Raw genomic sequence first — 12951 nt, forward strand, 5'->3', positions numbered from 1 at the left:
AAGAAGTGCTCTTAATAGTACAATGGTAAACCAGTCAATTAATCAACCAGACCTACACATACCGTCCAGTCACGAATTATCCATGCTCTCTCACCGTAACCTCCATTCCTAAATATAAGTCCTTTTAGAGATTTTAATGCAGACTACAACATACGAAGCAAAATGAATGAATCTACACTCTTAAATACGTCTACATTCATCAGTATGCGTATGTAGTTTGTATCGAAATCTCTAAAATGCCTTATATGTAGAAACGGGCGGGGTACATCATTAATTATACTCAACCATAAAAATGAACTAGATCCCTTATAATAATTGCCTTTTATGAATTGTCATAAAACCATTTAATTAGTAGTACATCCACAGTCATCGTCTTCTCAGATATACTAAAATCACTCACTTCGCTCTCTAAAGCTGAGCAGAGCTGAGCTACCCCCTCCCTCTCTCTCTCTAACCACCCACTCTGGCCAGTCATCACCCCCACCACACCACAACCCCATGCTCTCCACCATTTCCATCGACAGTTACTGCTCTCTCTCTCCTCCTAACCCTAATCTCTCTCTCTAGGCAGAGCGAGAGAGCGAGCGTGTGCCTTTTGAAAGATCCCTTCTTTTCCCTTTCAGCTCCTCCTCGCCCCAATCCTTCTTTTGTCACGAGATGTGGCTCGCCCCAAACTAGCACCACCACCACCACCACCACCACTGCAGCAAGCGAGAGAGAGAGAGAGAGAGAGAGAGAGAGAGAGAGAGAGGGCGGCGAAAGCTCGGGCAAAGCGGCAGCGGCAGCGTCGGCAGATTCCCCTTGGGCGGGCGTCGCCGCTATTTTACCACCCCCGGCCGATTCACCGACGGAAGATCCAACCCCCACCCCGCCCCAGCTGTCGGCGGCCCCCTAACCCCCGGGGCGCCTTTATCCACCGGGGATTTCTCGTCGTTTCTCGGGCGCAAGGCGGCGCCACTCTGGACCTCTTCCTCGGCGGTGGCGTCTTATAGCTCCGGCGCTCGATCCGCTGGTTTTCCGCGGGGCCGGGGGCGGCGGTTCTGGATGACTTCTTGAGCTGGACCTCTTCATCGAGCTTGTTCGATTGGTTTGGGGGGAAGTAGTTGGTTCTTGCGGTGCTCGGCGGGCGATTCCGGCGGGGTTCGGTTCCAATCGGGGGAAATGGCGTTCCTGCGGTCCCGGTGTTGACCAATCTGGCCGAGCGCTCGCGGCTGCCATGGCGGATTTGGGGCTCTGGAACCAGGGGTGGACGTGGGTCCTCTCCCAGAAGCACGTCGTCGCCTGGGCGCACGCCGCGGCGGGCTGCGGCAGGGACCGCCTCGCCTTCCTCGTCGACCGCCACTGGCCGGCCGTTTCCCGGGCCTGCGTCAGCTCCTCGCGCCTCCTGCTCGAGGCGCTCAGGCAGTGGCGGGGCTGCACGGCGCGGGGCCTCCTCGCGCTCGCCAGCCTCGGCCCCGCCGCCGTCTTCGTCATCCTCTGGAGCTGCTTCGTGTGCATGACCTCGTCGGCCTGCGCCCTCTACGCCCTCCTTGGCCTGGTTCGTGCTGCAAATCATCCCTCACCTTGCCGCTTTGGCAAATCAGCCCGGATGTTTTACTGGATAAGGATTTGTCATGTGCTGCTTCTGCTATCTGATTGTGGATTGCATGTTAGGTTGCATCTTTACTAAAGTAGCATAGTTAAAGTAGTAATTGCTGCTAGCACAAAGTGGAACGCCAATTAAACTATCACAGGATTAATTGGCTTAATGTATTACTGTCTAGTGTAATCTGATGTCATGCTTTAGTACTCATTTTTGCTATTTCTAGATTCTATCTGTCCACTGTTAAAGACGTTTGGAAGTTTTGTCTACTTCCACTGGGGGATATCTGGCCTTTTCAGCTAGAATGCACCACTGAATCAGTAATCAGCAGTGAAATAATAGAGAAAATATAGGGCCATGCCTCCTGTTATTTTCTCTCTGCCACTTTTCTTATTGCAATGCAGACAATGTCTCTCGTTCCATCATCATCTAGTCTACTTATTTAATTAGTAACTTCTGCTTACAAGTAAGGATACAAGTTACCCATGTAAGAAGGATATCAGAAGAGGTTATGTTATCTGACTGTTTAATGGCGCACTGTTTCAGGGAGCTGTTGCGGTAGTCATTCACTACATGGGCTATACGCCTGGCCTTCTTATTGTAGGACTGTTTGGCATCATGATTATGTGGATGTATGGCTACTTTTGGATTACCGGCATGCTTCTGGTTGCTGGAGGTTGTTCATCTGAATTGATTCTGATGTTACCTCATTCGGCCTATTTATTTGATCATCCTCATCTAATGGAGGCTCCTCTGTGGTAATGCAGGTTGTATGTGCTCTTTGAAACATGCACGATTTGTCATACCTGTGTTGGCTATGTATGCTGTTTATTGCGTGGCTGTTCGTGTCGGGTGGCTTGGAGTTTTCTTCACGCTGAATCTCTCTTTTCTGACAAATGATCTTCTGAACAAGTTGCTGCAAGGATATGAGGGAAGCACGGAAGAGAGACCATTTGAAGAAATGAAGGATTCTGATCCAGCCACGGATGCCTTCTTTCGTGGCTGTGAATATCCTCCTGCTCCTGAAAGTGAACCAGAGACCGTGTCGTCTGCAAAGCCCTTTTGCGCAGCACCTACCCAAGATGTGTTACATGTACAGAAGGAGCCATCTCCCAGTAAAATAGTGAAATCAAATTCTACTTCGTTGGACGAGATGAAGAGGATAATGGATGGTTCGACCTATTATGATGTTTTGGGCATCTCTCGGAGCAAAAGCGTCAATCTGATCGAATTGAAAAAGGAATACAGAAAATTGGTAATAGACAACAACACTTTAAGCTGAATGATCATCCATGTTTCTGTTACTTATTGTCCTGGTGCATTTTGTCTGTCTAGGCAGTTCTTGTCCATCCTGATAAAAACATGGGTAATCCATTGGCGTGCGAGTCATTCAAGAAGCTTCAGTCAGCTTTTGAGGCAAGTACTTGGGAGTATATGCCAGCTTTGGGCTTTCTTTCGTAGAGTTTTCTCAAATCTGACAGTGTACCATTTCTTGATCACAACTGTGTTATTTGATTCTTGATAAAGGTAACCGGTCTAGTCGTACCTCCATGCAGGTACTCTCAGATTTAACGAAGAAAAATGGCTATGATGAACAGCTGAGGAAAGAAGAATCGCGGCAAATGACTCAGAGATCACGTGTTGTCTCTCAACCGGTGGGTTCTTGTCCTTGTAAATAACTAAATATGGAATGTAGATGTCTTTGATTTGCACATGATCTTGTTAAGTTTTGGAGCACACAATGCGATCTCTAGTTTTCTGCACATTCCCCTTTGTAATGTACCTTCTGATATTATTATCCTTTGGAGCTCATTCGTATTGAAAAATCCCTCAGATACCACGTGCTACCCCTCAACAGATACTTTTATTCTGTCAGTATGGAATTTAGTCAGTTATCTTCTATTGTTAAGTGGCGCCAAGCTTCTGGCATTCTTTGTGACAAGAGAGTGCCACAAAAGCTTAAAGGCAAGTTCTACAGGACGGTGGTTCAACCCGCAATGCTGTATGGCGCTGAGTGTTGGCCGACTAAACGGCGACATGTTCAACAGTTAGGTGTGGCAGAGATCCGTATGTTGAGATGATGTGTGGCCACACGAGGAAGGATCGAGTCCGGAATGATGATATAAGAGATAGAGTTAGGGTAGCACCAATTGAAGAGAAGCTTGTCCAACATCGGCTGAGATGGTTTGGGCATATTCAGCGCAGGCCTCCAGAAGCTCCAGTGCATAGCGGACGGCTAAAGCGCGCGGAGAATGTCAAGAGAGGTCGGGGTAGACCGAATTTGACATGGGAGGAGTCCGTTAAGAGAGACCTGAAGGATTGGAGTATCATCAAAGAACTAGCTATGGACAGGGGTGCGTGGAAGCTTGCTATCCATGTGCCGGAGTCATGAGTTGGTTGCGAGATCTTATGGGTTTCACCTCAACTTGTTTGGGACTAAAGGCTTTGTTGTTGTTGTTTTATCTTCTATTGTTTTGTTACTATGGAATTCAGCTAGTTATCTTATGTATGTAACCTGGTCAATTTCTTTAACAAGGTGATTTATGCATGACCCTCCTGTTTTGGACAATCTTGTTTGATACTGTTTTCTTTGTATAACTCATTTATAATTGAAAATAAAGTCAATTGATAAATATCTTTTTTGCAGAGTGGGGTAGAGTTTCTCTCTGAAGAGTCCAGGCGTATACAGTGCACAAAATGTGGTAATTTTCATTTATGGATATGTACCAAGAGAAGCAAAGCAAAAGCAAGATGGTGCCAGGTTAGGAGCCCAACATGTACTTTTAGGGCACTTGTTAACTGAGAGTATCACTCCAGCTAATTTTCATAAATTGTGTGCTTGCAGGATTGTTCCCAATACCATGTTGCCAAGGACGGAGATGGGTGGGTGGAAAATAGATATTCTGCATCCTTGAAGGTACAGTTCTGTGTCTAAATAACATGTAAACTTCATTATATTTTACGGGGTTTTTGAGTCGCGCGACTAGTCGTCGACTAGTCGATGAGTCGCAAAAAAAATGTCGACTCATGACTCGAGTCGCGACTAGTCGCAACTGCAGGCTCGACTTCTCCAAGTCGCTACCCCAGAACGACTCATCGGCTCATCGACTCGAAAACAACGATTTTACCTCAGCGTTAGTTTAGATGGAAGCACCTATTGCAGTCATCTTGGGTTTACGGAATGAACTACTGGGAACCAGTGGTTTAAACAAAGGGAGAATGGGATTTATATAGAAGAAGGCATAATCTTCTGAATACTGGCACTCTGCACAGTGCGCACCTATTTGGTAGAAAACTCAGCGAAATGTTTTTCATGAGTGAAAACTTCAGTCCCTTACTACTCGCTTATACTGCTTAAACTGGGCTAGTTTATACTGCCTGAGGCCGATGTTGGGCTTGAGCAAATTTGTTCATTTGAGCTGTAAGAACCCCAGAATGTTTTGCTTCTGATCTTAGATCATCTAAGGATATCTATGTTGCTAAAGTGGATGCTCAAAGTGCCTTGAATTTCCAGCTTATCTCAATCCCGGTATTCTAAAGTGAATTGCTTAAGCAAATTCTGCTGAATACAAGACAGCGCTGAGGAATCACTTTAAAGCATGCATGTGTATTTTGCCTGCAGAAATTAATGTCCAATAGAATCTAAATTCTGTTCTTTCTTGATTGTTCACTCCAGTTAGAAATACCAAGAGCTTTTGTCTGTGCGGAGAGTAAAATATTTGATGTATCTGAGTGGGCTACTTGCCAGGTGAGTCTGTCTCCATCTATCTTGTCATGTTTGATTTGATTATACATTTCACATGCCTATTTACTTGCCATAATAAATGTCTCACGTGATATGCTTTAACTTTTAGTCATTTCCTTGTTGACGTCGGCAATGATCCATGTTTGATTCACTGAAAAAGACATCAGATAGACTGGATTAGAAGGATCTGTTATCTTGAAAATTCAAATTCATTTCTTGTTTCAAATATTCACTTGTTGCATACCATATCTCAACATTGGTGCAATTTTTCTATCGAGTGTACAGCCCTATAATAATAGTGTTTGTCCAGAAGAAAACTTATTGGAGGGTTGTATGCATTCCTTGCTTTATGTGGTTATGCTCTGCTGTTTTATTTGTTTATAGTGTATACATGAGTATACCAAAGACTCTTGGTTCGACTCCTTTGCTCATGGCTGAATTTAGTCTTTGTAGTTTACTAGTTTAGCATAGTCCAGATGCTCTACTTTGTAAATAGGTTCAGTTGGTCGTTCGATCTTGTGAGGTGGATAGAATACCAAGTTCCTTTTAGAGTAGGGACCATGTTAAGCTCTCTAGAAAGTAGGACCCAGAACACATATTGCAGGTAATACAATGGCCACATCAACTGTTGACATGTCATTCATTTTCTGATAATAAGGAAAGGATGTTGCGGTTGTTATATCTGAAAAATGGGCAACACTTATTTAACCCATTCTGTTTCTGTTAATAATCCAGGGAATGGAGTGCAAACCAAACACTCATGGTCCAACTTTTATGGTGAACATGGTTGGTGCGGATAGGATGCCTCAGAGATCGCAGAGTTCTCGGTATCCCTTTAGCCTGGACGCCGAGATGATCCCCGAAGACGAATTTGAGCTGTGGCTTCAACAGGCATTGGCGACGGGCGTCTTCTCTGACAGCCCGAAACGAAGGAAAAGCTGGAGCCCCTTCAAACTGCCTCAGAAAGGGATCAGAAGTTGGCGGCGATCGTCATGAGGGTGTGACGTTAAATAGCATGGCTACATGGGGCCTCAGATGGTAGCAACATTGGGAAAAAGGCAATAATACAAGGGTTTGTATTTGTAAATAGACTGACCAAAAAAATTTACCTGGACGAGCAACTAATTTTGTCCGAAAAGAGAAACGACAAGTAAAAGGAACTCTTAAATGAAAAGACACAGTGAACCTGACTGTTGAAATTAGTTCTCTCTGCTGGGTTCCCACAAGTTGTTTCAAAGAAAAGACCAGGCATGGGGTCGAAACATGAGTAGCTGTTCGGCGTGCGAACTCCATCAGTGCAGGGATCGACGACGAAAAGAGTGCTGACCTGGATTACAGGAGCAAATTCTGCGGGTGTTGCGCTGCTCTTTCTGAAGCATCGCTGAAGGAAAGATGCTCTGTTCATGGAAGCAGCAAGTTCTGTGAAGCTCGTTCTGGAGAAGAGAAGGGGGAAAAGGAAGAAACCTGAAAAGAGATGGTAGAAACTGGCTGCTGTGTAACCATGGGAAACCCTGCATGAGAAATGCACTCGCTCACTGCTCTGTAACATTATACCCTGATACTACTAACATCCTGTGGAAAAAACTACCATAATCCAGGTTTGTCCTGTAACACGCCATGGGCCGCGCTCTGTAACATTTTCGGCGGATAAATAGTGATCTTGTCCTGGATCGTCTCCTATTTACCATTTCTTGTTGCTGGTTAATCTGTTTTCCTGGGTGTGCTGATTTGCTGCAAGTGAGTGGCGGCTGATATGGACAGACCACACGTGCACTCTATTTTTAGGCTGGTTATGGTTATTTCTGTCTGAGAGGAACCAGGATCAGGCTATGGTTTTCAGTTTTGGCATGTTTCCTCTGTCTGAAAATAGCTGAGCTTCCTTTCACATTTCTGGGGGGTGGATCCTCCCCCTACTGTTCTGGAATAGCACTGTTACCATCTTGAGCCCAGACACCAATGGAAGAATGTGTCATCTATGAATGTATGTGGTAGTTGCTAGATCAGTAGGAACAAAAATGCATTACAGCGACATGCCATGTGCACTATTTTGTCCCGCGGTCCGAAATAGCGACGCCCCGTTTGGAACACATAAATTTTGTGGCAAAAAAAAAAACTGATTTTCTGATGAAATCGAGAAATGAAAAACACGTTGGATAGACGACAATGCACACAAGGAGGGTAGATGAAAGTGACTTCAAATTTTGTGTTCAATCATGTTTCATGGACAGTTGGATAGATGACAATTTGTCTTTCTTTACTGAAGGGATGTGGCGGTAGTAGTAGTACACTGGGTTTCTGTGAGTGGGATTATATGCTGGGGCTAGATCTAAATTATTATTAAGAGGATAGTAACCAATGGGCGGCTGATGGTACAGCATATACAAGTCAACAAAACATGCGGATAAACTCGTGCTCTGTCAGAGGATTACGACTAGTGGGTGTGATTACATTCTTTTTTGGCAAGTTAATGAATGCAAAGTACGGCCACTGCACCAATTGGATCAAGATGGAGATCATGCAAGGGATTAGCAGTATCGGTACTAGTACGTATGGAAATGAAAAAGGTCAAACAGAGAACGGATGAGCACATCACTGCCAGTTCAATGGTACTCCCCCGTCCCGTAATACAAGAGCATTTTTGACACTAGTATAGTGTAAAAGACGCTCTTATATTATGGGACGGAGGGAGTACCAAATTAACACATCGCTCGCACATTCATTCGGTTCTTGTGTTCATAGAGTTTCTTTGATTTGAAAAATACCCAAAACATAGGATTAGAAAAGGAAAATGCAGAAATATTATGTGGTTTACACATTCATTCGGTTCTTCGATTTGGAAAATTTGCAAAACGTAGGACTGGAAAAGGAAAATGCAGAAATAATATATGATTGCGTGTTCAAAACCGAGGATTGCGGAAACATGAGACTTTTTGGTGTTTGATTCGATGGAAACAAATCAATCCTAAGATTATAGCCAAATCAGGGTTAAAACACATTAAAAAGCTAATATGTTATTATTATTTACTCACTCCGATCCAAAATAAACTACGACACTTATTATGGATCAAAGGTAATATTATTTTTTCAGGGAAGATTATACTTGTCAACTTCTGTCACTTGCCTTATTGTTCGTCCATAAGAATGCAAAAAGGTGGTTTGAGTGGATAGTGAAATTGCTCTATATTTCGGTAACACTAAAAACTTGACGTTAGATTTTTAGGCATGGAAAATCTGACATTTTCCATGGAAATTTATATTAAAGAAATGATGTCACATTTAGTTTGCAAGCACGACAATTGTCTGATAGAAAAATAAACTGAGGCCGATTTACCATGCTCGCAAACTAAATTTGTCATCCTCGGAGAACATAATTTGCCATGGTAAAAAATCCGACATCAGATTTTTAGGCATGGCAATTCTGATGTTTTTTATGACAATATATACTGATGCGATGATGATAAATTTAGTTTGCAAGCACGGTAATTTCTAACAAAATAAGAAAATAACTAAGGCGGATATGTCATGCTCGTCAACTAAACTTGCCATCCTCGAAGAACATAATTTGCCATGTTAAAAAGTCTGACGTCGGATTTGTAGTGGAGCCTTTTTTTCTTTGAATCTTAAACAAAGGAATCCCCCCCCCTCCTTTTCTTCCATGTGCTATTCCTTTCAAGTTTTTGAATTTTGGTTTGCGTCAGATGAACAAATAGTGTCAGCATAGGAAAAAAAGCATATTTTTGCTCCCCTTTTTCCTATGAACCAAAGAGCCCCTTAGGCCGTTATAAAAAAAGGGTTAAGTATATTTTTCATCCTCCAACTCTTTCGAGAGTTTAGAAATCGCCCCTCAACTCCAAACTGGATAGTTTTCGTCCCTCAACTATCAAAACCGGATAGTTTTCGTCCCCTCGTGTCGCTTCAGGCGGTTTTAGTACACGGTGAACAGTAAAATCGAGAAAAATAGCAAACAAAATCAAAAAATTCTGAAATTTTACAGCATCCAGGACCCGTGCAAAATTTCGTGGTGTTTCAACATTCGAGCAGCTCGTGACAAACAAAAAACTATAAATATATACGTCAGTGAACAATAAATTAAAAAATATAGCAAAAAATAAACTTTTTGGCATCAAAGAGGCTTGGGTGTGCAACCTGCGTGCAAATGTTCGTCGTGTTTAGGCATTGTATGAACTCGTGGAAGAAAAAACAAAATTTGGCTCAATTTTTTTAAAAAAGTTCGCTATTTTGTTTTTGGCAAGAGCTCCTCGTATGTCATTTGATCATGAAATTTTGCACGCATCTTACGTACCTGAGCATCTTTGATGCCAAAAGGTTTAATAACTTTTTATATTTTTGTTATTTTTCAAATTTACTGTTCACCGACGTACATATTTATAGTTTTTTGTTTGTCACGAGCTGCTCGAATGTTGAAACACCACGAAATTTTGCATGGGTCTTGCGCAACAGAGTATCTTCGATGCTGTAAAATGTCAGTTTTTTTGTTGCTATTTTTTCGATTTTACTGTTCACCAAGTTACTGTTCACCGCGTACTAAAACCGCCCGAAGCGGCACGAGGGATGAAAACTATCCGGTTTTGATAGTTGAGAGACGAAAACTATCCGGTTTAGAGTTGAGGGACGATTTCTAAACTTTCGGAAGAGTTCGAGGACGAAAAATATATTTATCCCTAAAAAAATACAATACTCTGTTTTTTTAGGGATAATACAATACTCTGTTGGTTAGGTAGAAGGCGGAATATATCTGTTTGCAACATGATGATATGTATATAAAAAAAAGCAACAGGGTCACCGGATTATGTAAAAGTTAACAGCTTGACCTAACATGATCATCACCCAATCCACTATCAGTGTGAAAGAAAGACCAAGTCATCCCATAGACCTGGTGAACAAACTAAAAGGATAATAAACCACAAAGAGCAGAGGCATCATCAGTGATGAATTCCAAATGAAAAACAAGTCACGGAGAGATGCACGGTCCGACAATTTGTTATTGGAGAGGAGATGCTCGTGATGCATTTCTTAATACCAGTAGGGGCTAGTGGATCACCGGAAGAGACAAACATGAGTGTTTGCATCGAGCTTAGCACAGCTGATCAACCATAGATTAAGGCAAAGTAAAGCTAAAGTGATCGAGCCAACGCCACTACTAATGCAAACCAACTAAACAATCAATACAAGACGGGACATCACCTTAAACGAACAAAACAGCTGTTGAGAGCTGCATCAACTCCACGTAAAGAGTCGAAAGCAGAGTTCCGTTCCGGTTGCAAGAACACGCTTTCCACAATCCCGTTCATAAATACTCCCTCGATCAAAATATAAACGAACGCGTCTAGGGAGCGGACGTTGGCTCCCTAGCGGTCCCGAGCGGCCTCCTATATATGGTAAGTTTCTGTCCCCATCTAATCCCAAAAAGGAAAAGAAGGGAAAGGACAACCCCCCACTGTACAAAAAGCATCAGGTCCCAGCGCCCACTTCAGTCCTGAATTCACATGATTTTCCCCTTCTCCCTTTCTCTTCCTCCGACCTGGTCTCACCAATCACATGACGCGCACCAACCCATCTCCTACTGCTTCGCCCACCATCTTTCCCACGAAAAAGCAGTCAGGAACACGCCATGGAGCCTTCCCTATCTATAGAGTTGTCATGGAAGATCTGTCAAGGTAAAGACCAAGAAGATCTGATCTATGCAGTTTTTGAGGGGGAAAAGAGAAGGAAAGAATACCAGGCTGCTGTAAATCTTCCAACTTGAAAAAAAAGGAAGAAGCAAGGTGACATGTTTCTCTTCTTCACCTAGAATTCAACTTCTCCAGTCCTTCTTCATGCTGACTACAACTGATCCAAAAATAGTTCACCCAAACTTGTGCAAAAAACACACACAAAACCCCAGGAACACACAAACATTGAATTGCATATTGTGCAACTTTTGTTTTGGTTGCGGACCAACTATTTCAGGTAACCCAGCCAACTTTTATTTCATATTGTGCAACTCACACAGAGACACAGGAAACAAATGAACATCCTGTTGGGTCATATGTTCTGGTTTGTTGCACATAGTCTACTAGATAGATCTATAATGCAGTAATGTTTTAGTTCAAAAGGCAAACAATGGCTAAAAGAACTAAAAAAAAGATAGAGTAGCAGATTGCTTCTCGGTGATCACTTCTGTGAAAAATTTGCTTGTTAGAAGCTCATCCATCCAGCTCCTGGTTGGCAGACAAAAACAAAACAAAAAGATGTGCTACAGCTTGTAAGGTTGTTGATGCATGATAAAACAAAAACTTCATTAGAAGACATGGGACCCCATGTTGTATGTCATCTTGGCCAAAATTGGAAGAATCCCCTGTGTGAAACTATGAAAAATGTATGTGGCGGCAAGCCTGACAACATATTGGAATTACATAGGTTTGTGGTGTGCAACTTATGGCTCGCTTATGTCAACTTAAAAAAGAATTGTGCAACTAACATAAGTAGTTTGGATTTTTTTACTTGAATATAAAAGTACTTTCAGATTTGTGTCTATTGGTGTGCAACTGGAATAGAAGCTGTGTGAAAAGCTTGAAAATAGAAAAAAAAATACAATCAAACAGCAAAAAACAGTGCCCATCTTGTGTGTTATTTGTTCAACTTGTGGATGCATCTATGCAACTGATTAGACCCATGTGTGCATACGAGAGAATTTACTTGGATGTTTAGTTTGATAAAAAAAAGTGCAACTGATTAGACTCATACTGATTTGTTTATTTGTTTCCTCTTCCACTATATTTGAGAGAAAAAGTCATAAGTATTTATGCAACTACCATGGGTTGTTGTGCCACACTGGTATGCCTAGTTGTGCAACTGCCATAGCAAACATGTGCGAGTAAAAAGATGGGAGATGTATTCAAAAACAAAAGAAGGGAAGCAAAAAAGATTTACTCACTTGTAGCTTGCCAAACACACCATACGCCTTCAAGTCCATCTGAATGACTATGACGATTAAATTGCTATCCCATACCATTGGTTGGATGGGGGGAATTACTTACATGCATGTCTAATTCAAATAATTAGGACATGAAACCTTTTAGGTCTGTCCAACTGGAATACTGAATTTTAAAATATGACAACTAGTATCAAATTCATGTGCAACTATGCCTTATATGGATGCCAACTACTATAAGGTTCATGTGCAACTATGAACTGTAGGGGTTTCAACTTGAATCAATTTCGTGTATGAAAGAAACTTACATGATATTTGGAGCCAACTGCTATTGAGGTTCGTGTGCAACTACAACAGCTAGAGATGCCAACAAAAATGTGACTATGGATAAACAAGATAATTAAACTGCCAACTAAGTATGGCCATATTGTGCAACTTACTCATGCTCATATCCAACTAGGAATACTAAAATGGCCAACTAGTACTACAAAAATGACCAAACTAAATAAATTGCAGGAACTGAAATTGGATGTTATGCGTCTCTCTTACAGATGTCCTGCTATTTCAAGCACTAGTTATGCAAACCTACTATTGATACATAATCATGTACAGAAAAAATGGGTAAAGAAATCAAAATATTAGCAATGGCTTGTGTGAATTACTCACAAACAGCCCGTGGTATGCAACTTC

General features: G+C 42.2%; 1 protein-coding gene across 1 annotated transcript; it reads left to right on the forward strand.

The window, feature by feature from the left end:
- The first annotated feature begins 438 nt into the window (after positions 1 to 438).
- LOC119307363 lies at positions 439 to 7007 on the forward strand. Its single transcript, XM_037583440.1, has 9 exons — positions 439 to 1537; positions 2129 to 2258; positions 2350 to 2837; positions 2918 to 2998; positions 3139 to 3237; positions 4230 to 4343; positions 4428 to 4499; positions 5259 to 5330; positions 6063 to 7007. Exons 1-9 carry the CDS (start codon positions 1217 to 1219, stop codon positions 6321 to 6323), a joined length of 1638 nt encoding a protein of 545 aa, XP_037439337.1. The 5' UTR covers positions 439 to 1216; the 3' UTR covers positions 6324 to 7007.
- Positions 7008 to 12951: the final 5944 nt, after the last annotated feature.

This window comes from Triticum dicoccoides, chromosome 5B (genome assembly GCF_002162155.2).
Source record: "Triticum dicoccoides isolate Atlit2015 ecotype Zavitan chromosome 5B, WEW_v2.0, whole genome shotgun sequence".
Taxonomy (NCBI): domain Eukaryota; kingdom Viridiplantae; phylum Streptophyta; class Magnoliopsida; order Poales; family Poaceae; genus Triticum; species Triticum dicoccoides.